Below are 26,554 nucleotides of genomic sequence, written 5' to 3'. Positions count from 1 at the left end.
AGGCACACTTCAAAGTCCCCACAGCAACGGGGGACCAGCCCCACTCCTGGTCACCCCTCAGGGTGAGCAGCAGCTTCCTGTCCCAATCCCAAAGTATGGAGCATCTCCAGCCCCCTCAGGGACATACTGTGGGTGAGTCCATTCTGATGTCTGGATAAATTCCTGGGTCCTCCAGGTCCTTTACCTGAGAGAGCCACTGTGACACATGCACACAGGACAAAGAGCCAGGATGGGCAGGGCTCATGGGAAAGTCACTTTTAATGGTTTATTGCCAATGTTACAAAGGTTGACATATGGTCAGACAGGCGGAACCACACTAGAGTTGTAAAAACACCAACAAGTCTAGGGTTTTAGTTTTTTTCAAAAAAAAAAAAAAATCCAACAGTTTGCCTTGGCCAAGCTGACTGCATGTCTTGGGGATGGCTAGAGCCTGAGCCACAGTTGCCACAGCCCCTGAGAGAGCCAGGCTTCAGGTTGGCAGTGAGAGGGGCCAGAGGGTCCCGGGGCAATCCCCACACCAGCACAGATGGTCCTCCCAAATCCACAGGGCGGAGCTGTCCTGCGTGGCACCTGCCTTGCTCTGCTGCTCTCCCCACTCAGCCCTGTCATCAACAGCTGCAGCAGAAAGGTGGCAAACACCCCACTCCATCCATGCTGAACACCAGCAGTGCCAGCAGCTCCTGCTGGCACGGTGCTCCAGGAGCTGCCTATCACCTCCTGCCCTGCTCAGGGGAACCTGCTGGCATCCCACTGTCCCAACCCTGCTTTGAACCCCTTAAGATGCTGGTAATTCCTGGAGCATCAGCACCATTTCCTGGGGTGAGCTCAGGATCAGCCCAGTGCATGTTGTCCCTGTCCCAGTGCCCTCTGCCCTGTTGCTCCCTGGGGCTGTGGGAGCCCACCTGGCAGAAAAGACCAAAAACAAAGTTTGTGCTTTGTATACAAGACCCTGCCTACACCGAGGGGCTGGGGAGGAGGTGGCTGTGCTTGCCCCATGGCCGAGACTGCTCAGACCCCTCAGCCCCTCACCACCCCAGCAAGCTACAGACATGCACACACACACACACACACGTGGGAAAGGGGTCCCCAGGAGGCTGGGGGGCAAGAGAAGGAGGAGAAAGTGTCTGTCTCCCCAAAACTATGTCGGTACTGAGCCAAGAAAAGTGCGTAACTGCCCAGCAGCAGTGGGGAGCACAGAGGTGCTAAGTGCCCTCTGCCCCGTGCCCAGGTGCAGTCCCCCAGGCACAGCACCGAGCACCCCGGGTGCCCTGTCAGCAGCTGTCTGCCTCTTAAAACTCGATTTTTGCTTTCTATTAACCAGTCATCTCCCCATGGCACCGCTGACCTGAGATCTTGTGATGGAGGGGTGTGGCTCAGGTGGGTGCTGTGAGCTGCCAGCCATGGGGATGAGTCTCAGCCACCCAGACCCCGCACAGTGATATGCCACCCCACACCACCCTGTTGTCCCTGCACCAGGACATGTCCCACTGCTGCTGTCCCACTGTGCACCAAGTGGGGTGCCAGAGTGGAGTTCAGGAGGGTGAGCTGAGCCACCCAGGCTCTTCCCTCCTGCTCTCTGCACCTGCTTCAGCCCAGTAGAGCTGGAGGGCTGAGGCATAGGACTGGTTCCTCTGTTCCCCATGGCCTCAGGAGCAAGGAATGGAACATGGGGCTCAGTGCTGCCCCCGGAGCTGGGGGACAGTTAGGGAGGGCTCTGCTTCCCCTGTCCCCCTCGACAGACACTTACAAACACACACAGAGAAAGGAAACCGTAACCTTATAAAAGACACTGAACGCGAACGCCTGCATGTTTGGGGGCAGCCCCGCCCCGCTGCTGCCTCGGCTCCCCCCACACCCCTTGCGAGCGGCTGGGCAGGCTTGCTCCGTGGGGCTGAGTGGCTGGCGGCCCCCCCGGGCGCCTAGGAGCCGATGATCTGGCCAGACCATGTCTCGTGCTTCGTGTGGGGCGCCAGGTTGGTGAGGACCACCTCCACTGCCTGGAACTTCTGGTTCTTGGGAGGGATGGGACAGACCTTGTACGTCACCTCGTCCCCCTCCACTGGGACGTACTCTCCCTCAATGCTGCAGGAGAGGAAAGGAGAGCTTGTGGTGCTGGCGATGCTGCAGCCAAGAGATGGACCCCTGCCCCAGACCACCCAGAATGAAGGAAGGCATCTGACCCACCAGCTGTGCCTTGGAAAAGAAAACCCACAGGTGATGGATGGTACAAGACCAGCAGAGACCCATGTTCACCCCATGGAGACATTCACACCCCAGCCCACAGGTCTCCTGCCCCATGCTAATGGCATGGCTCCTCTGGAGTCTTCTGTCATCACACGGCCCTGGGACTTACTCAGACACATGCACGAAAATGTCCTCAGTGCCATTCTCTGGGGTGATGAACCCATGGCCCTGGGAGCGAGAGAACTGCTTGCAGACACCCTTGAAGATGGGGCCAGCGGAGGCACGTGCTGTCCTACAGAAGGAACGGGAAGATTTATCACTGGTGGCACTTGCCCAGGAGGCGGCACAGGGAAAAATTTGTTCAGGGACGAGTGCCTGGTACCCACCAAGTGCCAGGTGTGTGCAGTGATGCTGGGCACCACACTGGCAAAGTGCACCAGGTGCCATGGGTTTGAAGCTCAACCAGACAGTCCCAAACCCGCGGGGTACTTACGCCGAGTAGGTCCTGGTCCTCTTGGTGGGGAGCGGGCTGGGCAGATCCCGCAGCAGGAGGTTGCCCCGCTCCCAGATGCGGCTGCCCTCCCGCTGGAAGGGGAAGGTGGGCCACACCGGTGACTTGGGGGAGTGCAGGGGTGGCACTGCCGGCGGGGCGCTGGGGTCCGATGACATGGCGGGGTCGGTGGGCTCCTCCGTTTTGGGATCGGGTGGGTGGGCAGCAGGAGAAAGGATGCCCAGGTGTGTGGGCCTACTGCTGGTGACCTGGGGAGCAAAAGGGGCTGGGGGTTACAGGGCCTTCTGTGAGGCTTCGGGCTCAATTTGCTGTCAGGAATTGTCCCTCAGCTCCCAGCCATTTGGGAGCAGGGAGCATGCTGCCAGCCTTCAGTATTGGACACCAACCTCCAGCACTGGGAATTGCCTCAGGAAGCCTGTCCCAGCTTGCGATGTTCCAGAAAATCAATCCCAAGGGAAGAACCTGGTTTGTTCAGCCTTTCAATTGCTAGGCTAATCCCACATATTTGAGATTAAGTCACTAAAAAGTACACCCTGAGAAAAGAAGCAGTGAGCTGGAGGAATGGCTGCCACAGGCAGGGACCATTTTGGGAAGGATGTCCATGCAGTGCCATCATGCCTAGGCCTCCAGTCCTGGGCTCTGAGAACTTCCCCCATCCTGAGATTTCTGATAAAAAAGTGAAGAAAAAAGGCTGAGACAACAGGTCGGTATGTCAAGGTCAGGGGTCTGAGGTCTTCTCAGCACAGGAGAAGCTTGCTTCAGCCCCATAGGATTTAGGACATAAACCCCAGCCCCAGCCAGTAGCTGCTGTCCATCCAGGCACAATCAGGAAGAAGGAACACCAGGAGAATGTGGTGAGGCTGCCAGCAGCCCTCATGCCTCTCAGGCACCTCAGTCGAGCCACTACACAAGCATAACCTCCTGCTGCTGCCATCATCAGGCTCCAGTTTCTGAAGGCATCATGCAATTTGCAAGGAGTTAAAGCCCTAAGGGGTAGAAAGCCTGCAGACAGAGCAATCACAATTGTGGGCACTCTTGTCCTTGCTGAAGCACCCCAGCATGAAATTGGAGGGGTTGTGCATTTTTAAGCCTCCTAGATGCTCTGATGTGTGATCAGCACTGCAGCTGCTTGTTCAGAAAGGTCTTGCTCTGTTGATTTTATTCCATCTGATGCTGGTGCCTCTGTCCCAGGGTGCCCCATGCCAGGGAGATGCCTGAGGGCATCTCTCCTTGCGTGCACTAGGTGGGGGCTCACCCATTTCCATTGCTCCTCAGGCTCAGGAGTTTCCATCACCTGGAGCTGAGGAGCCCAATATCCCATGGAGTTATCACCCCCTTCCCCAGCACCCCTACCAGCCCTTTTCCACCCCACTTGGGCATGCAGCATCTTTTGGGACAATACCTGCACACACCAGGAAACACAGAGAATATTTAATTTCTTTTCTGACTCACCGTGGCCTTTTGAGACACCAAGGCCCTGGGGGGATGCACAAAAGGGGGTCACCTTCACTCTGAAATTAGCAAGCACCAAGGACTTGGAAAAAGATTTCTAGAGCAGCTGAAGTTTCAAGGAGGGACCAGGCAATTCCTGTTCCACTCACCCACCTCCACTTTCTTCCTCTTCCAGGGGCTGTGCCTGCTAATGGGCCCTCACAGCTGCTAGTCCAGCTTGGATTCTGCCATATGGGCTTTAGCCAGATTCCTGACAGCTACCCCATCTCAGCCCTGCAGAGCTTCACCCCCAGGGCAGGCCCAGGCAGTAAGGGCCACATCAGAGTCCTACTGCGTGGCAGAAGCCATCACGTTCCTCCTGCCCTCTAAGACAACTTCCAGTTGTGGCTGCAAACCCCTCCAAACTGTCTTTCCTGGCTCCCCACCCACCCCACACCCAAACCCTTCCTGTGCTTCAGTGGCTTCTCTCCTCCATGCAGCAACTGAAGCATACACATCTGCCTTTGCTCCACATCTCACCCCACACAGGAGCTGCTCAGCTCCTGGCCTGACAGGCTCAGCATTTCCTGCCTCCATGACCAGGTTCAGTATCTATTTCCCCCAAAACCTGGCTCAGCATCTCCTTCTCCCACTCCCAGGCTCAGGCTCACTATCTCCTTCCTCCATGCCTAAGGAGCTCAGAGAGGCTCAGGGAGCACCCAAGTGAGACACCCCAATGCCAGACCAGACACCAAACTGCTTCACAGCTCTCATCTGTGCCCTCATCTGGCTGCCCTGCCTGCGCTGGCAAGCAGCGTGACCACTGCAGGACAGTAAAAGCGATGTGATCCCCATGCATTGTTGCAAGGTTTGTCACCTTCCCAGGAGGTGTCAGGATTGGAGGAGTGCGATGATTTGAAGGAAATGGCCCCCAGTTGTCTATCAAATCATGAAGTTGTCACTATGAAAATGGCCTCACCATGGTGCGCCTCCTCTGTGCAGCGTTTTCTGACAGAGGAGGCCTTTCTGTCCCCCACCAACTTAGGGACAATAGAGGGTATGTAACCTGAATAAGGATGCTTGGAGCGAACTATTAGTATGCTGAGGGAGTTGGTTGGCATCCACACGGAGCTGGAAAAATGGACGTTTCCCAGAGGCAAAATTAAAATAAGAGGCAAGGGGGTGTGCAGGAGGCGGAGCTTGCAGGGAAAAAATGGTGTGGGCTGGTAATGTGGCAACCAAGAGCGAGTTTGCCCCAGGTTCAGCTGTGGGACCAGCCCAGGCTCAGGTGCCCTGGAAGGCTCCCTGTTTTGAGGGATGAGTGGTGGTGAAGAATGGGAGCATGCTGGGCACTGCTGAGGAGGCAGGTCTGCTCCTGAGGCAGAGGGGGCAACAGCAGAGAGTGCCCTCCTGGGCTGCTGTTTGCCCCCAGGAGCTGAGCTTGCTCCTTGTGGGAGAACAAGCGAGGTGCAGTCCTCCACAGGCACTCTGAGGGCTCTCAGGATGGCCCATGGAGATGCTATGGGGGAGCCCTGATGTAGGGTGGCAGCTCACTTGGATAAACACAGGGACAGGGCACAGCAAGGCTGTGGGATCCCCATCCTTGGCAGATGCACTGCCTGGACATGTCATGGAGCTGCCTGCTCTATCTTCAGCTTGGAGCAAGGGCTGGAGCAGAGATCCCTGTCCTGGGGCCATGCCGAGGCTGTCCCATTCAGCCAGGAGCACTCTGCCCCTCTTCAGCACATGGATCAAGCATCCCAGATTTGTCAGTCAGCCTTGGTGCCCAGCAGCTGAATTCCTAGCTTTGGTGGTGCTGGTGAAGCTGAGGCTGAATAGGAGCTTTGGCACATGGGGGACTTCAGGGTCATATCCTACCTCCCACTTCATTTAAATCCCTGCTGCAAACAAAGGGACCGAGGAAATTAAACTCGGGGCAAAAGCAGGCTGAGAGAAGAGTGGGGACACAAGCATATCTTCACCAGTGTCTCCTCCCCTCCCAGCCAAGATGCAGATCAGGGAAAACCGCTACTGTCCTCCTTCCCTCCCTGCTCTCCACCCCACCATCCTCTCCCCAACCATTTCTCCACAGTGCAGCGCCAGTAGAGGGCAAGGAGGGAGTACCTCGGCACAAAAGGCATTATTACCCTCTCCTCAATCTCCTGTGGTCACAGTAATCCCTGTGGATGCGGATGAGAGCACCTCTCCCCACCTCAGGTCTCTCCCGACCTGGCTGACACCACCCCAGGACACTATGTCCCACACCAGGCACGTATAGAGTGCAGGGACAAAATCCGGGTCACTTGAGGAAGTAGCCCGGCTCTACCGCGGGGCACAGGAAGCCTTTCCAGCATAATCACCCTTCACCGCCGCTGCGGGACCTCCACCTCGCTCCTCCCTGTCTCCTCTTGGTGGCTTCGCTCCGAGGGTCTCCCGGAGTGACAGTCCTCCGAGCCAAGGAGGCAAGTGGCTGCAAGGGCAGGGTTCCCTGGAAGGATGCTCTTTATAAAAAAAAAAACCAGCTCCTACCCTGTCCACCTTCCCTCCTCCTCAAAAAAAAAACCATCTCAAAGCCAATCCCCACAGCCCTCTGGTGACAGGGTCTTCTTAGGCTGCAGAAGCCAGCTTTGCTTTTATATTTTTTGGTGGGCAGGCTCCTGAGCAAGCGGAGCTGACAGTCAGGAGCCCTTGCAGGCGGAGGCAGAAAACCCAAGCCAATTAAGGCAGACAGGCAGTAGACACATCAGCTTTTATCTCGAGATCCAAGTACCCCATTCATCAGCAGCGACTGAAAGGTCTGCGGTTTATCAAATAAAATCACTGTCTCTCTTCCCTTCTTTAAAGCCAAACACATTGACTTGGGTGCTGGCTGTGACCTTGTTTAACTAAACAGCCTTTCAAGGCCCCCTAGAAGGGGGGAAAGAGCCTTTTGAAGAGGCAGCAGCCTCTATCTGCCACTCCCCGTTCATTAGTGGCAGCGGAAAAAAAAAAAAATCATCTCACTCTCCCTCGCCCGGGCGGGGGAATACATATTTAATTAGCTTAATCGCCCTCGGTGAGTCGGCCCTCCCGTGCGGCGTTTCTTTGTGCTCTTTCCCATGCGCTGGAACCCCCGGGATGCCCAGGATGGATTGGCGGATGGGTGGCCGCTTTGCTGGCGGCCGTCACGCTCCGGCTCTATACGAGACCCTTCGGTTGGCCAAACCGTCGCCTTTATGGGCAGTTCCCTTTCACGCCGCCGCTTCTTTGTAAATCCGCAGCTCGGATGCTGCCTGCCACCACACTCGGCTCTCCCGAGTGCCATTGCTCCCCTTGCCCCAGCCAAGGAGCTGGAGGCTATTTTCCCTCTGCTGCCTTTTGCAGCAATTTCCTGCATGGGCTCTTCCATGCCACTCTCCATCCCCTTCTCTCCATCCCTTGCAGCTGCCAGTTCAGGAGCCAGGTTTACTACCCCTCTAAATCTGCCCCAGTGGGAAAAAGGGTCTCTGTATGTCAAAAAGACACCCCATCTCCACAGCCAGCTGCCAGCAGCCGTCTCCTCACCCCATGGAGCACAGAAAGCAATGCTCTGGCCTGCTGCCATTCTCGGGGAGTCTGATGCCCCCCCAGACCTAGCTTGTCTAGACACAGGCTGAAACAGAGAATAGCTACACCCCTCTAGACGCATGAGCGTGTCCCCAGAGCTCAATGCAAAAACAAAAATCCCATTTTTCAGCTGCTGGGCATATTCACCTGCCGAGGCACCCAACAACAACACAGTGGCCAGCAGGGATCCCAGGGGGGCTGCCATGAAGGGCAGGAACCAGCTGGAGAACCACAATAGCTCCAGGCAGGGGTTACGGAAAGCAGGGCCACCGCAACGCTGGCTGGACTATGTTTCTCCATCATTCCTTCCTCGGAGAGGCTCACAGCCTTGGTGTCTGGCAGATTTTTATAAACGCTGTCTCTGTCCAATGCTAATGAAAGCCTCTCAGCTCCCCCCTCTCCCGTTTCCATTTACCAGATCATGTTAAGAGTTAAATACCAAGCAAAGCAATTTTGTCACCTACCCTGCCTATTACAAACCCATTTGATGAGAAAAAATTACTATAGGAAAAATAAAACTAGGCGGTTTTTGGGCAATGCACACTGACAGCATCTCCTCCCCAGCTAAGCCAATCATACTCGTAACTCCAGAGATCTTTGCTGAGATAGTCTCGCCTACGATACAGCATGCTTAGCGCTAAAATATGAATGTCACCTTTATGGATTGATTATAAAAAGCTCCCTTATGGAAGTGTGCTGGGCTACCCTGCTCTCAAGGAGGCCATGAGGGACAGCAAGCAGGCTGACAGATGCAAAGGAGAAGCAAAGGGAGAAACCATCATGGAGGCTTGATTTATCTTTTAAGCATGTATGCATAATCATCATTCCCAAATACCAAGTTTGAGATTTGCTTGCTTTCTTGTGATGATTTTTGTTTTTTAAACTAGCATAGCATCTGTTCAAAGACCTGGCACAAACATCTTCGTCTGTGTCCTTCCTTCCTCCTTTGTGGATCTAACTTGCCATCGGCAGGAATAGTGCAGCCAGTCCAAAGCAACCCCAATTCCAGCTCCCATCACTATCAGCCTACTTTAATAAATCAGATTTTTCACAAATTGTCTCCTGCTCACTCGGCAATCAAAGAGCTGGATCCCAGCTGAGCTCAGCCCTCCGTGGTAAAGCCCTGGATTATTTGCCCCCAAGCCAAAGCAGACGTGCAACATTGCCGCCGCCACCCCCAGGGGAGTTATTGTTCCTGAGGCTGGTGGGGAATAATCAAACCGGAGCTGGGAAGTCACGCTTCATCCTCTCACCTCTCCACCGTCAAAAGAAAAAAGCAGGTTTCAAAGGAAAAGGTGGTCCGTGAAGTTTAATCTCCAGCTACAATAGCCCGGGCGCGCTGCATGGCCATTGTACCTCCCCTCACTCACCTCCTCAGCAGCGACGGGCTCCCTGGCGCTGCGCTCCGCAGAGCATCGGTGCTCGGAGGGGCCGGACGCTCCTCTGCTGCTTTGCGAGGGGCAGCGCTCTCGCCTGCAGCCCAGCTCCGGGGGGTTTCGCGGCTGGCTGCCTGCCGGCTGATGGATCTGCGCTATCTGATGTGTGGATGATGTGCGCCTCGAACACACACGCATCCGCACGCCTTCCCCTGACGTCAGGGCCGGGCCAGGGGGAGCGGGCAGGTGGGAGGGATCAGCCTGGTCATTTCTGAGCTAGCTGGGCTTAAAGGAAAAAGTCTGTATGGGGGCCCGGAGGTGACGAGGATCGGCCCCGGGGGGCTGCATCGCTCCGGTTGCGCAAAGTGACGCACACTGGTGGCACAGCCGGACGCAGTGGGGCAGCCTCACAGGCTGTAGGGACAGCAGGATGGGGTGTGCACTGCAGGCAGGGATGCAGACAGGGTCCCTCACAATGAGTGAAACCTCTTCCTTGTCACCCCAAGTCTCACTGGTGTCCTGCAGCCGCTCTTCCTGCCTTCCCAGGCACCCCTGGGTACCGCAGTCACCCTGGAGCAGGAGGAGAGAACAGGAGGAGCATGCTGCGAACCCATCCTACTGCCCCACTCTCTCCGGGCTCACAGCTTCCTAAGGTGCTTCCCGAGGGTCTCATTTCTTCTGTGCCAGAAGATCTTTCCTTTCTGTTTTCCCCTGTGCTTGTGTGACCGTGCTCAGGGGAGCCGCCTCCATGGGCAGAGGTCATGCCATAAATTGACCTGAAACTTTCTCTAGCAGGGGTGTAAGGCAGTGGGATGAGGGCAAAGTCGTTTGCCGATTCCATTGGGGATTAGGGTGAGGAGTAATGGGGCTTAAATTACAAAGAGTATGATTGATGTTAGACATTAGGAAACACTTTCTAACAGAACAGACAGTTATTTACTCAAGTAGATTACCTGGCCAAGCACCAGCGTCTCCATCACTGGAGGCTGGTAAGAACAGGCTGGGTAGGCATAACTCAGGGTGGATTTAGGTGATACCAACCTCATTTTGGACTAGAAAGGTAGTCAACATCAGCACTTTACCAAGCAAGTCCCTGTGATCCTGGAATAAAATTGACATCAACCCTAACAACCATCACACAATGTCAGTGCTGCAGGGAGCTCTTACGGGCATCCTGTGACACAGGGTGGTCACCGGCTGCTTTTGTTTCCTTAAACTTTTTCCTTGATACATTCTAAGTAGCTGTACATGGTGATGACGACTAGACCTGTCCCACAAACAACCCTTAGGGCTGCAGGGTGGCACACAAGTTGTGTGGAAACCACAAGGCATGGCACAGAGTCAGGAGATGGGGTCCCAACTGCTCCACCCATCCATTCATCCATCCATCCACCCATCCACTGGGTGTTGATATGGGGCTGTTCCCATGGCTTTGACAGAGGGATGAGATCACAGAGCACTTGTCTCTCTCCTGTCAATGAATTGTAATGCAGAATAAAGCTCCACAGGCAGAAGAGAACAGCCCATGGCAAGGCCAACAAGAAGCACTGAATCTCCAAGTGCCAGTGGGTTCTGCTATTGCCCATCACACTCTGTGGCTTTTCAAGTAGTTTTCCATGACAGAACAGGAGCCCCATTCATGCCCTACAGGCACCATAAGTCTTATCACTCCAGTCTACTCTTCAGAACTCTGCAAAAGAATGGGAGGAGACCCCCAGACAGCTCTGTCTCCACTCTGAGTTTCTCCTGAGATGGGGAACAACTCCTTTCTTGGGGGACAACTTTGGCTGTCCCACATAAAGACTCTTGATGGAAAAGGCACGGGGAACTCGAAGTACATTTGGCTGGAAGGTGACTCTGGGCATGTGCTGCAGTGGAGGAGGCAGAGTCTAAAGCAGGCATGCTTTAAAAATGATAAAAGGAGAAGAGGGGAAGCTTTGATCAAACAGAGAGTGGGAGTGGGGGTGCCAGAGATGCCTGCAGAGATGGAAGCAAAGGCAGGAGTGCAGAGGACTTTTTATGTGAGAAGATACATAATTCCTTTGGAATCAATCAAAGGAGGGCCAGAACAGTCGAGATGCAAATTACCACTCACCTCCTGTAGCATCCCTGAGCCAGTTTTCTTCCAAGAGCCATGGGCATGTGGGGACAGAGGAGATCTTAAACCAGGTAATTTGGGGGCTCCTTTAATTTTCCTCAAAGGTTCCAATCCTTCAGGTAACTTCAAATATTATTTTCCAGTTTTCCTGTACAATCAAGAGAATGAGAAATGTCTGGTATTTTCTCTGAGGGACAGAAAAGCTCATCTGCAAACCCTGGATTCCAGTAGCTAAAGCTTAAAAAACAAACAAACAAACAAACAAACAAAAACACACAAAAAAAAAAAAACAACCAACCCAGCAACTAAGAACCATGCTCTGAAATACTGGAAAAGCCCCAGTACTGCTGAGAGAGACTCTAGAGACTTCATGGCTATGTGTAAGAAGGTATGTACAGGCACCATGGATTTCTGGATATTCACCATGTCAGTACTAGTGGGAGAAAAGGAGACAACTCAGCAAAACAAAGCTGTTCACATCATCTCCAACAGCAAGACACTTCAGCAGCATCAATAAATATAGTGTAACTGAGCACTACCATAAGCTGAGTTGAGGCAGCACCCATATTTTACAGAGCATAATTTGGATTTTGTTTATATTTTTACATTGAAGACAGCATTTATGAAATATGGAATTCTTCCAGGGAGAAAACCTAGGTGGGAACAGAGCAACATCTGTCATGCATAGATAGCCCAGGCACACACCGTCTGGGACTGGGGAGGGGCTACCTGAAGAAAGTGAGACTGGAAATCATTTCCCACAGCCTGGGATGTTGCTGGTAGAGGCTGAGACACTGACAGCCAGACTTTTCTCTGGGGTGATTGTAGCCTGGTATCAGAGGCAGTGAAGCTCATCTGACACTGCCATGGCCAGCTTTCTCTGCACACATTCCAATTCAGTTTCCCCAGTGTGAAACCAAAGTACCTGCAACTTTTACCAAAATACACAGCTGCACAGAGAAGAGGAATCTTATTGTCCTTACTAAGAAGTGGCCCACAGTATTCAATCCTTGTTGCCAATCACAGAGCTGATACAGGACAGAGGAATTCTGCACATCTTGCTTGCTGTCTGCACTTACAGCACACAAAAGACCTCACTCATAGAGGACCCACCTCACTTGAGTCCTAGACCCAAGACAGGATGAAGCAAAGCCTTGCAGACCTGCTGCTCACACAGCTGTTTTTTGGGGGCTGTGGATAAGGCTGAAGGGAGATGTGCCTGCTTCATATTGGGCACCCAAAAGCCCCTGATGGGGCATGGTTATAGGAAGCATGGAAAATGTTAGCTCAAGAATGGACTAGAAAAGGAAGCATGATATGACTCTGTCCAAATCCATTTCTCTCCATCTCCCATGTTCTCCCAGGTATTTCAGTCTACTGTTCCCTGAGGGCATGTCCCACTTAACCCTACAGTTCTTATATACAAGCATCAAGAGTGACCACCTTGCCAAAACCAACAGTGCCTAAGCTCTCTTTCCTTGTGTGATATCAAAGCTAATTCTTCCCCTGCCCTCAGGACAGGCTGGAGAACAATTTGCTCTTCTGGAAAAGTAGCTACAGACACCTACAAAAGCTGCACTAGATAAAGGTCAAGCCTTGCTTTGCCAGACCTGCATGAGGCCAGGACAGAACAGCAAGGGATGCAGCATGTGTGCCAGCAAAGCTGTGCTGTGCCGAGATTAGCGCAGCCGTGCCTGGAGTGCAGGAGAAAGGAGCCTTTGTAAGGCTCCCTGAAGTAGGACAAGAAGAGCAAGAAACGCTGGGGATTTGGGTTGAGGTGTTCTGATAGAGGACTGTCTGCTGTGCTGGCAGCAGAGCTCCTTGCTGAGACAGTAGATGATCCTCTAAGAAAAATGATGCTCTTCCTAGGTGACAGGGGAAATCTTGTTTTTGGCCTCCTATTTACTACAAAAATGCCAAACATGGGCAGACCAGCTACATTTATTAAAAAAAAAAAACAAAAAAACAAAAAAACAAAAAAACAAAAAAACAAAAAAACAAAAAACAACCCCACAACCCGACAGACCCTGATGGAACAGAGCAATTGAGAAGAGATCAACACCTCCTTGCCCAAGATAGGTATCTTCTTAATGAGGCCTAACCAGGGTATTTCCAACCTTGTTTCCCCCTCCCTTTCCCAGACAGCTCAACACTTAATGATTTCTTACCTAAACTGCTCGTTACCATCCCACCAGGCGTTGCTGGGGACTGTGGGGGATGACACACTTAGCCTTTGCATCAAAGCCATGATGCTGACAGTGCAGTTTTTGCTGTCAGCCAGGGATGTTTGGTTTTCCTGGCAGATCTTTTTTTAAACACACTTCAAACAACTTCTATTCATTTTCCCTGACAAACCTCAGACGTTAGCACACCCCCTTGTTTTCTGCCATCTCTCATGCTGCTTCTCCCTCACACTGATTCCCTCACTGAGGCCTCAAAAATTATACCATGGGGGTTGGTTTCTTTCTGGCAATTAACTCTCACAAATTATTCCAGCTCTGCATGGTGGCAGTTTGTCCCTGAAAAGAACCTTGACCTAAGCATTGGGCAGACACAGCTGTGAGGAGCTTCCAGGTGCAAAGAGGATTACAAACCCACCAGGGTTTGCTGGAGACATGGGCAAACCCCTGAAGAAATGGTTATCAGAGAGGCAGAGACTTTGATCTTTGGGTTCCTGAGTGCAAGAGAGACATGGAGCTCCGGCAGCAGGTCCAGCAGAGGGCAACAGGGATAATCAGGAGACTGGAGCTCCTCTCTTAGAAGGAAAGGCTGAGGGAACTGAGTCTGTTCAGGCTTGAGAAGACTCAGAGGGGACCTCATTAACGTGTATCAGCTCATAAAGGGTGTCAAGAGATTGGAGCCAGGCTCTTCTCGGTGGTGCCAAGCAATAGGACAAGAGGCAATGGGGCAGAAACTGATGCACAGGAAGTTCCACCTAAACGTGAAGAATAACTTTTTTACTGTGCAGTGACCACACTGGAACAGATTGCCCAGAGAGGGTGTGGAGTCTCCCTCACCGGAGAGAGGATGCAATTCCTGTGCCATGTGCTCTGGGATGACCATGATACCAAAATGGCTGGAAAATAAACTTCCTAACACAGTCCAAAACATTAGAAAACAGGCAATCTTTATCTACATAGGACACATAGAAGATTATCTCTGAAAATTTCTATTCTCTGTATAATTTATCTACCCTGCTTGATGCCCCACTGCAGTCCCTTCCTATCTGACCTGTTCCGTGTTTCTGTGACCTTCTGTGATCTGTATAGCTTGAAGTTTACGAAAATTATAAATCAGAATAATCGCAGTTGAGAATTATTCTAGCTGTGGCACGGGAGAAAGCGCCCGGAGACCCACCTGCCGGGAGCGGAGGAAGGAATAACACAGCATCCCTGGAAAGGACGGGTGGGTGCTAAGCCCCTTTCCACGTTTATATTAACAAAACCATCCCGCTCGGGGGACAGCGGGTGGCAAGGCCAGCCCGGCCCCGCCCCGCCCCGCCTGAGGAGGGACAAAATGGCGGCGGCCCCGCCCCGCCTCGCGCAGTGTCAATCAGGGCGCGCGACCCGCCAGCCGAACGCGATTGGCTGCGGCGGTGCCGGAAGCGGCGCGAGGCCGGGGCGCGCGGCGCGGTGCGGTCCGCGTGCGGCAGGTGCGTGAGGGGCCGCTCCCCGCCGCTCCCCGCCGCTCCCGGCCACTTTTCCCTCAGGAAAGGACAGCTGGGATCCGCCGCCCCACCGGGATCCGTGCCACAGGGTCCCAGGCTCGGTCGCGGCGCTCCGATTCTCGAGGTTGTTGGCGTCTCCGAGCCCCCCTCCCCCCCACGCCACCATGTTTGTCCTGGTGGAGATGACTGACACTGTAAGAATTCCTCCATGGCAGTTTGAAAGGAAACTGAACGAATCCATTGCTGAAGAGCTAAACAAGAAATTGGCCAATAAGGTAAAGCGTGGGTCACGTATAGGCAGATGCAGGCATCACAACATCCCTGAGCGTTTCTTCCTTTTACTTTTGCCTACTGAGGTGCGTGGATTTTGATGTGAAGGACACCCCCTGCGACTGTAAACAAAGAAATAGCCACGTATCGTCTCAAAGGGGACATTTTTCTAATGGCTGATGTTGTAATGGGAAGATACTGAGACACCAGATGGGGCATAGAAGCATGGAAGAGAAGTGAGAGCAGCTGCTGGTTTATGTTAAAAGGAGCAATCCAAAATGCAGCCTGAAAAACAAATGCAAACTAAGCCGTCCAGTGGGGAATTTAAAGAAAAAAATACTGTATAAACACATGTAGAACAGTAACACTGAAAGAGAAATGAAGCTGTTAATAGCTGATTTGGTCTGTGCTTAGTAATTGAGATACATGGTGGCAGTAAGAAGTTGGCCTTTGGTGCAGGATATAAAATGTGTTTTCTGGTGGACCTGGAGGTCAGAGTTTCCCTGTACACCCCTGGGACTGTGATTCGTGTATGGCTTTCAACATGAAGCAGGTGCAAAACTCAAAATGCAGCTGTCAGCATGAAAGGAACTCAAAAGAGCAACCTGAAGGATTGTGAATAGCAGATTATACAGGCAGGTTATGAAAATCAAAAGTCTTCCTTCATCCACTGCTGACTGGCAGATGCCTCAAATTTTGTAGGCAGCGAAGCTGTCTCAGAAGTAGCAGAGAAACCAATAATTTGCCTTGTGTCTCCCCAAAGCTGATACAATGTAAGACAAAGGCAAGCCTAGAGGAGAGCCTTCTCAGAGCATAACTAGCAAAAAGCATGTGTAGCATTTGGACAAGCTGCGGGGCTGGTGAATGATGGGGAGCTGTTTGCTGTCTTGGCAGCTCAAGTTCTCTCACCACTGACAATTTCCCCAAGGGGTTCTTTGTGGCAGTGTTCTTTCCAGTGCCAGTGTGCTCCCACAACACTTGGGTTGGGGTTCTCCTGTGCTGGTGGTGGTGTTGAAGGCAATGTTCCAAAACAACCTCCATCCCATCTTGCCACCCCTCTGTTGCTGCCTTTTGAAAAGGTGTGTGTAATGTATGGATTCCAGAATTTGCTTGATTTTACCTGGTGAGTTGCTTGATTTACTGCTCTTAAATTTTTTTTTCTTTTATCAGGTCGTATACAATGTAGGGCTCTGCATCTGTCTGTATGATATCACAAAGCTGGAAGATTCATACATATTTCCTGGTGATGGTGCATCACATACCAAAGGTAAGTGCTTCTCCTCAGTTATATTGTGTTGCAGGTTAGTTAATGATCTGGAAATGTGAGCTGAGTTCAGTTGTTAGGTAAGGTAACAACCTTAAGTTCACAGCCTTAACTCTGTTCCAGTTAGGAGGGCAAGAGGAACATAGTGAAAGTCTCTTATTTTCTTTGCAGTTTTGGGTACAAATACTGGCTTTAAATAGCCAGTCCATGCCTTCTCCAGCAGCCCATCTCTGTTCTATAATTAGAACCATAGCTGTGGGGTAAGGAAAGGGTTAATTTAGTTGAAAATTATTGAAGGTCTGCACACAGAAAATAAGTTGGTCTGCATTTCTCTGATATTTTTTCTTTTTGAAGCTTATTTTCCCTAGCTAGGATGTTGAAACCTGTTTCTACATATAGCATTTGCACAGCGTTTAATGGTCTTGTACTAGCTGGAAGTTTTATGACACTTTTAGACAGATCTGGTTCATCATACATTTCTAGTGATTTTTTTTTTAATAAAGAATGACTAATTTCTTTACTTTGACTCTTGGTAAATCTGAGTAAAAAATGCAAGTAAGTGCATAAAAAACAATTCCTTTTAAGTTAAAATGAGGGTTTAAACTGTTAAGAGATGCATTTTTCTAGTTTCAGTTTACAATGTGGAAACATAGGTTGAACATGTGAAATATCTCCTGTTAGAATGGAACTGCACTGACTATATGTGCCTCCCCTTGTCTAAATTTTAACTCCAAAAAAAAAGAATCAAACTCACTTCCTGCAAATAAAAGCTTTTCTAATACTGAAGGAGGATGTCAGGCTTTCCTGCTTGCTTTAATCTCCATTCAGCTTCTCAACTTAGAATTACTCCTTGCACTGAAAGAGGAGAACTTTTCTCTCTGAGCTCAGAAAAAAAGTCTGCTTTTCTGGGGTAGCACTTAGATAAATCCCACTGTGTCTGGTAATAACTCTTTCCTAAATGCACTGCCTAGTTTAAAAGAGGAGCACTGAGGAGGTTCAGCTAAAATGATGTTAAATTTCTCAGAAGCATCGTTTGGCTGAGATTGTCTTAGTGTAGCATTCTTGTAATTGTAAATGTCGTGTGCTTAGTTGGAAATATTTTATCTAGCTTGGAGGAAAAATCCAGTTATGTTAGAGAACCTTCTTTAATCTGATAATACTTGATTTAAAATATTTCATTTAATGAAAATACAACATTGCAGACAAAGATAAAAGAGAGAAGTATTAGGAGAAAGTATAATTCCAGCTGATATTCTTGACCGTGAAGCATTGTGCTTCCATCATAACTTAATCAGAGGGCATGCTCCGTGTTTATCATCTTACACTTTCTGTGAACTTCTTGCAAAACTGAGGAGCTGGGAACAGTGCACTGCTGATCAGCTGCTGCCAGAATTGATACAAGCCAGTTAGGAATCAGAACTCTTATTCCCATTTTTCTATCTAATCAGTGCCTGTAAAGAAGTTGTAAAAAAAAGCTTGGTGTTTTAGAGGGCGTACAGGATGTGGGATTTTGTTTTAATGCCTGCCATCCTGTGGGAGGACTCTAGCTTACTAACATGGACATAACATTAATGATCTGTTTTCTTTTAAGTGCATTTCCGCTATGTGGTCTTCCATCCCTTCCTGGATGAGATTCTGATTGGACAGATTAAAAGCTGCAGCCAGGATGGCGTCCACGGTAAACCGCAACTTCTGGCTTTAGGGACACGTGAGCTGCAGAGTTCTTGGGTCTGTTGAGACACTGATTTTGGCTGGCATCATGCTCTCTGTGGGGTACTTAGTGGCTGCTACAGGCCTCTACTACTCTGATCTGAGGCTGGTTGGTAGTTTGAGCCTGGCAGCTTCTTTATGGTTTTGTCCACACTCCCTTTTCCTTTTGCCCAAGAGTAAGAGGCAAGCTCATCTGGAGTGTAGACTGGATTCCTTTCCTTGCTTCAGTTAACAGAATTAGTTTTTTTAAAAAAAATTTGTTGGTCTGATGTATTTTTCCTATAGTGCTGTGCAAATTTGTGAGCATTTCCTGTACCTGAAAACATGTCAGGGAAATGTCTTTGAGAGCACAAAGTGCTGCCAGAGTCATGGAATATATAATTGATGAGTTGCTTTCCTTCCCCTAGGAGTATTCCATACAAGGGAACTCTGCTGCTCAGTTGTTAAATTAGGACAATAAGGTTACCTTGGCTGCTTTGTTGCTGCATTTGGGCATGGCCCATTCCCTGATAAAATTCAACATAATGAAATCTCAAGGGGGGTGTGGGGGCTGTTCTAACTTTATATTGGTCTTTATTTAACACACTACATCTGTGATTTTTAAGCTCTTTTTTGTCGCAGACCTCTATAGCATCTGACTCATTTCTTGGAACGCTTTCATTTCCATTCCTGCTCCAAACAACCTTTTCCTTTCCCAGCGGGCACGAAGACTGTGTCCTCTGTTGCTCTATGTACTTTCAGCTGGGTGGTTGCTTTGCTGCCAACTGAAATTGAGCGTTGTGGCTCAAAGAATAATTCCTGCATAATCTCAATGTCCTTCCTGAGAGAGGAAGGAGAATGAGCCTAGAAATGCATTTTAGGAATCGCTGTGGAACATCATTTGCAAAGAATTGTTTCAGTCTTAACCAAATTCTTTTCTCCGCAGTTTCTATTGGATTCTTTGATGATATTGTCATCCCACCAGAATCCCTGCAGCAGCCAGCTAAGTTGTATCCTTTGATCACCTTTATAACTTTACTACTTCATTTCAAAAGATTGTGCATTGCTGGCCTAACAGGCATTCACTGCTGCAACAATGAAGGTGTTCAGCAGCAGAAGCTAAGCCCTTCTGTCGGACAGGTCCCACAGACTGTTATCACAGCTAGACAGGCCCTCACGCTCATTAGGTTTTACAGGATCATTGTGCCCACTGATAGAAATGAATGGCAGTGTCCTCTGCCCAGCTGTAATCCCTGCCTCCCGTCTTGGCTGCTGCTGAAGATAGAGTGCAGGTTTTACCACATCGTGTAATGTCTGCGTACGTGTGTGTCTGATGTACTTCGGTGTGGTAGGCGAGGTTGTCCTGAGTCTGAGGAGTTTTGCTTGTCTGGGGGGCTTTTCTGTTGCTGGGTTTTTTGGGGGGATGTGTAGATCAGCGTGCAGCTTGATGCAGGAAAATCAGGATGATGGGGGTCCTGGGTTGCTCAGACAATGATCTGGGACAGCACACGGCGGTTTGGAAAATAACTGTGAAAAGGCTTTGAATTGAGTCTATTCTCAGAACTGTCAGAAAGTGATCTGTCAAACAGAATACTCTTTCCCTCCTTAATCCTTGGCCAGTGATGAAGCAGAGCAGGTGTGGGTGTGGGAATATGAGACAGAAGAAGGAGCCCATGACCTTTACATGGACATTGGGGAAGAGATCCGCTTCCGAGTCGTGGATGAGACGTTTGTTGATACATCACCGACTGGTCCAAGCTCTGCAGAGGCTTCCACTTCAAATGTCACAGAAGAAGTCCAGAAGAAAGAGGCACCCTACACTCTTGTGGTAACTGTGTGCATTAATTTTTACAGCCTTGTGAGTGTTGTGGTTTATTCAGTGTCTGAAATAGCACCCCTTTCCCAAGGAACTGATTGCTTTAAGCTGACCATGAAGCAGTCACAAAATGAAAGGAGTGGAAAAGGGGAGAAATTAAGTTTTTCTTGTGGTTGCTCTGTTTTCTGAGTGTTTTCACTGGAGCATGTTGTGGTTGTTGGTGGTTCCCCCTGAGAGGCTGATTTAAAGCAAACTGCGTGTGCATGAAGAGTACAGAGCTGGGAGCAACACATCAAGGTTTATGTGGCAGCCGAACAGTCTTTCCTTGCAGTGTTCTGGCATAAAACCCAGCTGAGTACAATGCATGAGAAAGGTGGATCTGAACCAGTGGCAGCTGTGTTCCATAACTTTAAAGGGAGAGATGTTGTATTTTTAGGCATTTTCCTCTATTCTCTATGCAGTTTACAACTGTGTGCTCTCGTCTTCTCTCTCTGAACAGGGATCAATCAGCGAGCCTGGCCTGGGCCTCCTGTCGTGGTGGACAAACAGTTAGCTGTCGTCAGAGCCTGCTCTACAAAAGTCTTTCCGGTGGATGTTTTGGGGGATAAAGGAGCCCTGCTGGTGCTCATCACTCCTCTGAAGCTGAATTAGGAATTAGACCTGTCATTCTCTGTTTTTCCTTCAGCTTCCAAGCTGCCAGAGACAGTTGCTTTCAAGTAACATCTTCACTGATGTGCAGAAGTGAATTTACAGGCACAAAAAGCCTTGAGCACAGCAGCTACAAACTCAGCTGGAGCTTTGGTCTCCTGCCCCGGAGGGAAAATTGTGGAGGTCTTCGCTTGCCTGAATTTAGGAAGGAGTTGACTTCAGTGAGTAAAGACAGAAGGGAATACCTATCAAGAAGTATACCACTCCTTAAGTTGGGAGCTTGATCTCAGAGGAGTAGAAACCTGCCCTTCTTTTGACAGGAAATGAAGAAGAGATAGAAAAAGGCTAGAGTTAGTAGAGGTGTGGTACTCTGGAGACCTGGAAAATGCTGCTGCTGGGAGAGCAAGGAAGGTGGTGGTGCTATTCTGCTAAGAATGGAAACTTTATCCATGTATGAAGTCAGCCAGAAGGAACGGGAATGACAGTTTACCCAAAAGTAACCCAGGCTTAGTGAAGATGACCACTGTGGAAAACTACAGGCTGCTTATTGTGCTGAATGGAACAACTTCTTTGGGTGGGCTGTATTTATGCAGAATGAAATAAACTTTGCAGGAGTTTGACTGAAAATAGGAAATTATGAACTGAAATGGACCAAGGCTATGTTGAGCAAGCTAAATCCTTGTTTGTGGGGGGATGTTCATACTGTAAGTGGAATAAATAGTAAAAACCACACAGCCTGCCTTCCTGTACAATTTGTGGGGAAACTATTAGCTTCCTGCCTAGCAGGAAGAAAACACTTGCCTCCTGCAGTTTAGCTACTTGGATTTCAAGGCAGACAGATTTGAGACCAATGCTTTGCTCTGTGCTAACAGCCAATGACAAACAATTGCCATCACCCTCCCTGACAGCAGTACAAGGAAAGGAGGGAACAAAACAGTGAGTAAAATCTATGCAGGGCCCATTGCCAAGAGAGTGATGTTGCACATAATTACAAAGCCAGCCACGTTTGGCAGGAAGGAGCTGTAATTCCCTGGGATAGTGGGACTGCTTAACCTCCAACTGTGAAAACAAAGCCTGAGTCATCAGCGCCCTCCCTGCAGCGTCGCTAGAACCCCTTAATTCTCAACTGTTATTTCTGGTGCAATGCCCTAATTAAAAAGGAGCCTAGAATTCTTTAGGTTTGCATAGTAACTGAGGTCCATCTGTGCACACAATACTGAATGCCACCTACAGAGCAGCAGTGCTCACAACATGCAACGATCTAGCTGTGGTATAAACAACTGTTTGCAGAAACCTCCCAGCTGTTTGTATAGGTGGAAATTTGGGTGAAACAAATGAGGAGCTTCCACACAGGGTCTTCTGGGGTAGTTCCAGGGTAAGGGGGAGAAAACAGTCCAACTACTGCAGGTAGCTGTTTTGCTCAGCTCCTTTTGGACAGGGTCAGGCCTCCCAAGAGTATAGTAAGGTGGCAGTGATGAGGTTTTGTGTGCTGTTCTCATGAGAGACTCCTCAACATCTGCTCTAAGTGTGCTTTAGGAAACTAGCTAAGTACAGTGCTGGGAAAGCAGATACAGCAGGTGTTCTTTGAAAGTTTGTCATTGCTGCAATATTGGCATCATTGCCCTGAACAGGAATGTATGAGGGAAGGTGGTCATAATCACTAGTGTAGCCTGCAGTAGGTCAATGTCAAGAGCTAAACAGTCCAGGACAGCTGTGAGGGCTCTTTTTTTACCACACTGAATTGTTTGATTTGTTTTTTATCTCCATATAGCAGTGATTTGCAAAAAGTTCTTTCCCACCCTCCCAGCAACAATGACAGGGATTAGGATGATGAATACAATTAACACATGACAGAAGAGATGGTCACATTCTTTATTTTCATTTTAAGTCTTTAGCCATCAGTAAAGTGAATGGGCAGAAAACAACCAACTGAGCAGACAAACCCACCTTTGCTGGTTATTTCCAAATATAAATAACTGTGGGAAAACTGAAATTGAGCCAAAATAGAAAAAGGGAGCTGGGGAATTTAAAAGACAAAAGTAAGCCTAGCTGCACTCCCTTTTCATAGTGTCAGTGAAGAGGAAGTACTATAACAAAAAGGAAGCTATGGTTACATTTGATCAGACATTTATTCCAACAGTAGGCATGGAATTGCACTTTCATGAAAATGCCAAAGCTGAATCGAGTCCAGTGCACTGGGGCATTGTGCGCACTTAGCTTGATTTCTGCTGCAGCTCCTTCATTCTGTTCAGGGCACTGCCAGCCTGGAACCACTCGATCTGCGACTCATTGAAGGTGTGGTTCAGCATGATTGTTTCTTGGCTCCCATTGGGATGCTTGATGATGCATTTCAGGGGCTAAAGGAAAAAGACAGTTTTATTTTCCCTTCTCTTTCAAGGGAGAAGGTTATCAGCTTCTCACAGGAAAATTTCTATGTGGTTTTAAAGGGATGAAAAGGGAAGATAGCAGCTCAGGGTGGATCTTAACATAGAAGTGAGATTACAGTTCCTTCTAGGGAACACTCATGCTTAAGTCAACAAGTCCAGGAATTCAGAGTACCGTCCAAAGGTTTCTCTTTAGCTGTTCAGAACACCACTGATTCTGACCTGCCCTGTATCTCCTAGCCCACTGTCTCACCTCGTGGCAGGCTGCACTGGTCATTAGTGCCAGTGCTGCCTCGCAAGCACACGACTCACCACTGATCCCCATCAATGGCACATCCCTGCCCCCAAGTGCATGACAAGACACCCAGACAGTTACCTTTCCAGGTGCAAAGTCTTTCAATCCCACAATGCTCAGCTTATCCACAGGATGAATCTTGTTATAGTCTGCTGGATCAGCAAAAGTGAGAGGCAGTAGACCTTGCTTCTTCAGGTTGGTTTCTGTGGAGAACAAACCACCAACCACACTTGCAACATCCCACTCCAGGGAAGCAGCATTACCTTCTGGCTGCCCAGTACTTCTCAGAGTACTATTCCAGCAACAATTACTATCTCTGTAGCAAAATCAGCATATCTGTTGTTTGTGGCATATCTAACTAGGTATGTAACAGGACTCCTGACAGGAGGGACCTTGCCATCTGTCAGCAGGGAGGATTCATGCCTGTAGGTGTTGAGCCCCATGCAAGTATAAACATCACTTCCACTCAAACCAAACACATCCTGTTTACAAACACCATAGGGGAACCCTGACTCACCATGGATCCTGGCAAAGCTCTTGGTGATGATGACCCTTCCTCCCAAGTGACGTGGCTCCAATGCTGCGTGCTCCCGGCTTGATCCCTCACCATAGTTTTCATCCCCAATAACTGCCCATTTGACACCCATTTTCTGTGAGAAAAGACACACACTTATATTTGTGCAGCCACTCAAGTGAGGAATTAACAATAAATACCCACCCACGAATCTAATTTCAGCACTTCACTGACATTGCTATGCTATGACACCTTCTCCCAGAAGACTCCCTTGGGTTCTGAGAAAGGAGATAATTAAAGGAATTTAGTGCTTCACAAAAGTTAGGCATTGTCATCTATGCTGACAAGGGCTGAGGAGGACCGCTCTTGGGATCCAGAGCAAATCTTTTCCTTCCTTTTCCTGCCACCTCTCCTTCCATCATGCTATGCCAAGACCAGTGTTTGCACAAGCCATGACCTCTGCTCTACTTCGGGAAGGGATATGGAAAATTTTAACCTCTCTCTACTGAAAGAGCCAATCAGAAACAACTGCCAAGTTGTCCAGAGGGTAAAAGGACATTTCTTGAGATTTGAAGCCTAGTGTTAAAGAATAAAGGGGATAAGACCATAATTTCTTTAAACATTAAACATTAGACTAGTCACAGGTGAAGCATTCCAGGAGGCAAGATTTAGTTAGTCTGATGACACCCATGCTTTGTAAGGTGTGCAGAGCCTAAAGGAGTCCTTCCTCTTTCATCTATGATTTCTGGTCCCCTCTGAGCCACAAGATCATCCTCCTTCTTCCCCCTAGCAGGTAGGGACAGAATCTCCTAGAGGAACTGCAATCATCAGAGAAAGTACCAAGAAAATGTCTCAATGCTGAATGAATTCGCAGCTGCTGTTACTTGAGAGCAGGAGGGTGAGCCCCTTATTTTTGGCACAGACTGCCCAAAGTGTAAACACCCTCTTAAAATAGATGTGTTAGGGGAATGTCTTACCTTGTAGTAACGGGCTGTGTCTGGAACTGGACCAAACTCCTGGGTTAATGCGTTCCGCACAGAGTTGGCTTTGCCGTTTTCGATGTTGATAGCACCAATGAGCAGGTTGTTGGAGATGTTGTCCAGATGGCCACGGAATTTAAGCCATGGTCCAGCTGCAGAAATATGATCAGTGGTGCACTTCCCTTTTACCTAAAGCATAGTAGAAAAGAAGAATGTCTCAGGATGGAGTAATGCACTTGACCCTTCCTCAAAACTTTTAACTGTGAAGCTCCAGAGGGCCCTGCAGCCCTTCAGAAAGACCTCAACAGGTTGAAGAGGTAGGCAGAGAACTGTCTGAAGTTCAGCAAGGGGAGGTTCAGGGTCCCGCACCTAGGAAAGAGTAACTCCATGCACCAGCACAGGCTGAGGAAACAGAGCTGGAAAACAGCTCTGTACAGAAAGATCTGGGGGTCCTGGTGGACAACAAGCTGTCCATGAGCCAGCAGGGTGCCTGTGTGGCCAAGAAAGCCAATGGTATCCTGGGGTGCATTAGGAAAGCATTGCCAGCTGGTCAAGGGAGGTGATCCTGTCCCTCTGCTCAGCCCTAGTGAGGCCACCTCTGGAGTGCTGTGTCCAGTTCTGGGCTCCCCAGTACAAGAGAGACATGGAGCTCCTAGAGCAGGTCCAGGGCAGGATGACAAGGGTGATTATGGGACTGGAGCATCTCCTGTTCAGCCTCAAGAAGACACAAATGAGAGGGGATGTCTCATTCACAGTATCTGTAAGTATCTGAAGGGAGAGTCAAGAGTGTGGAGCCAGGCTCTGCTCAATGGTCTCAAGTAACAGGACAAGAGGCAAAGGGGCAGAAACTGAGGCACAGGAAGTCTCACCTGAACATAAGGAAGAACTTCTTTACTGTGCATTACCACACTGCAACAGATTGCCCAGAGAGGCTGTGGAGTCTCCCTCACTGGGGATACTCAATAACCATCTGGACACAATCCTGTGTCATGTGCTCCGGGATGACCCTGCTTGAGCAGGGAGCTTGGACCAGATAACCCACTGTGGCCCCTTCCAACCTAACCCATTCTGTGATCATCATATCTCTTTTAAAAGACATAAACCCCAGAAAAGCACATCAGTTACAGAATCAAGGCATTCTAAAGCAGAATACAGTGGTCATTCGGCATGCATTGGCTAAGAAGAACACCCCATTTCCAAAGGGTAAATTACAAAAATTAGTTTAGCCATGACATCTCCTGCTGTGTGCTCACTTCCTTCAACAGCAGGTTGTTCAGGTACAAAAAACAATTAAGCCTAAGCCCTTCCTGCTACAGCTCAGCCTCCCTGCTGAGGAACTTCAACAAGATGCCAGGTGTTACCCTCTAAGTTTCCAAACTGCACATAAGCTTTCTCAGCTTGTAAGAACAGAATTCCCAACCAGAGATAATGGCCTTCCAACTGGTAAGTTCTAAAGTGCTTATAATGGAATTGGCAGTGTCAAAAACTTTTGCACAGCAGTGTGGCCCTTGGGAGTACCTCCAACTCTGTCACTGAGAATCAGGAATGTTCCCAAAGGTCAGTTCCTAAGGGATTGCATTTCAGAACCCCTCACCACATCAACTGAAGTTTTCATCTGTTAACTCACCTCAGGCAGTGAGGAGAAACCCATGTCTCCATTGAAAGACCAAATTGCAATGTTTAACAAGTGTGAAGTAATTTCTCTTTCTATAAAGTGGGAAGAGAACATGCATACTGATGGATGAGAAGTTCCCAACGACCTCATTTCAGACAAAATACATCTTAGAACAGTCAGTATTAGAGATGCTACTTAAAGAACCCATCCACCTTTCTATTGCAGGT

At 49.3% G+C, this 26,554-nt stretch overlaps 3 protein-coding genes across 6 annotated transcripts in view; 1 reads left to right on the top strand and 2 right to left on the bottom strand.

Annotated features, from left to right (window-relative positions):
- Window positions 1–226: 226 nt before the first annotated feature.
- CSDC2 (cold shock domain containing C2) lies at window positions 227–14,739 on the bottom strand. 3 transcript variants are annotated; one of them, XM_056482540.1, is made up of 5 exons: window positions 14,543–14,739; window positions 11,183–11,333; window positions 2,678–2,943; window positions 2,354–2,476; window positions 234–2,082 (listed from the first exon to the last, which is right to left on the bottom strand). In XM_056482540.1, exons 2-5 carry the CDS (start codon window positions 11,192–11,194, stop codon window positions 1,920–1,922), a joined length of 564 nt encoding a protein of 187 aa, XP_056338515.1. In that variant the 5' UTR covers window positions 11,195–11,333; window positions 14,543–14,739; the 3' UTR covers window positions 234–1,919. The 3 variants fall into 3 exon arrangements, with proteins under 3 accessions (XP_056338514.1, XP_056338515.1, XP_056338516.1); XM_056482541.1 differs by having other exon boundaries at window positions 14,417–14,703; XM_056482539.1 differs by lacking the exons at window positions 11,183–11,333; window positions 14,543–14,739 and adding an exon at window positions 9,082–9,651 and having other exon boundaries at window positions 227–2,082.
- POLR3H (RNA polymerase III subunit H) lies at window positions 14,721–21,272 on the top strand. The gene is made up of 6 exons (XM_056482542.1): window positions 14,721–15,127; window positions 16,293–16,389; window positions 17,978–18,064; window positions 19,022–19,085; window positions 19,696–19,903; window positions 20,391–21,272. Exons 1-6 carry the CDS (start codon window positions 15,017–15,019, stop codon window positions 20,442–20,444), a joined length of 621 nt encoding a protein of 206 aa, XP_056338517.1. The 5' UTR covers window positions 14,721–15,016; the 3' UTR covers window positions 20,445–21,272.
- Window positions 21,273–22,397: 1,125 nt separating this feature from the next.
- The window catches only part of ACO2 (aconitase 2), a 31,050-nt gene continuing 26,893 nt past the window's right edge, over window positions 22,398–26,554 (bottom strand). For both annotated transcript variants that reach the window (XM_056513876.1, XM_056513870.1), the window contains exons 15-18: window positions 24,710–24,901; window positions 23,736–23,868; window positions 23,300–23,421; window positions 22,398–22,896 (exon numbers count right to left, since the gene is read on the bottom strand). In XM_056513876.1, the coding sequence (XP_056369851.1) occupies window positions 22,753–22,896; window positions 23,300–23,421; window positions 23,736–23,868; window positions 24,710–24,901 (591 nt within the window). In that variant the 3' untranslated portion in view covers window positions 22,398–22,752. The remainder of the gene's footprint in view (window positions 22,897–23,299; window positions 23,422–23,735; window positions 23,869–24,709; window positions 24,902–26,554) is intronic.

Source organism: Oenanthe melanoleuca, chromosome 1A, assembly GCF_029582105.1.
Source record: "Oenanthe melanoleuca isolate GR-GAL-2019-014 chromosome 1A, OMel1.0, whole genome shotgun sequence".
NCBI classification, from domain to species: domain Eukaryota; kingdom Metazoa; phylum Chordata; class Aves; order Passeriformes; family Muscicapidae; genus Oenanthe; species Oenanthe melanoleuca.
Note: the sequence above shows the minus strand (reverse complement) of the source record. Positions and strands in the feature narration are given on the sequence as shown.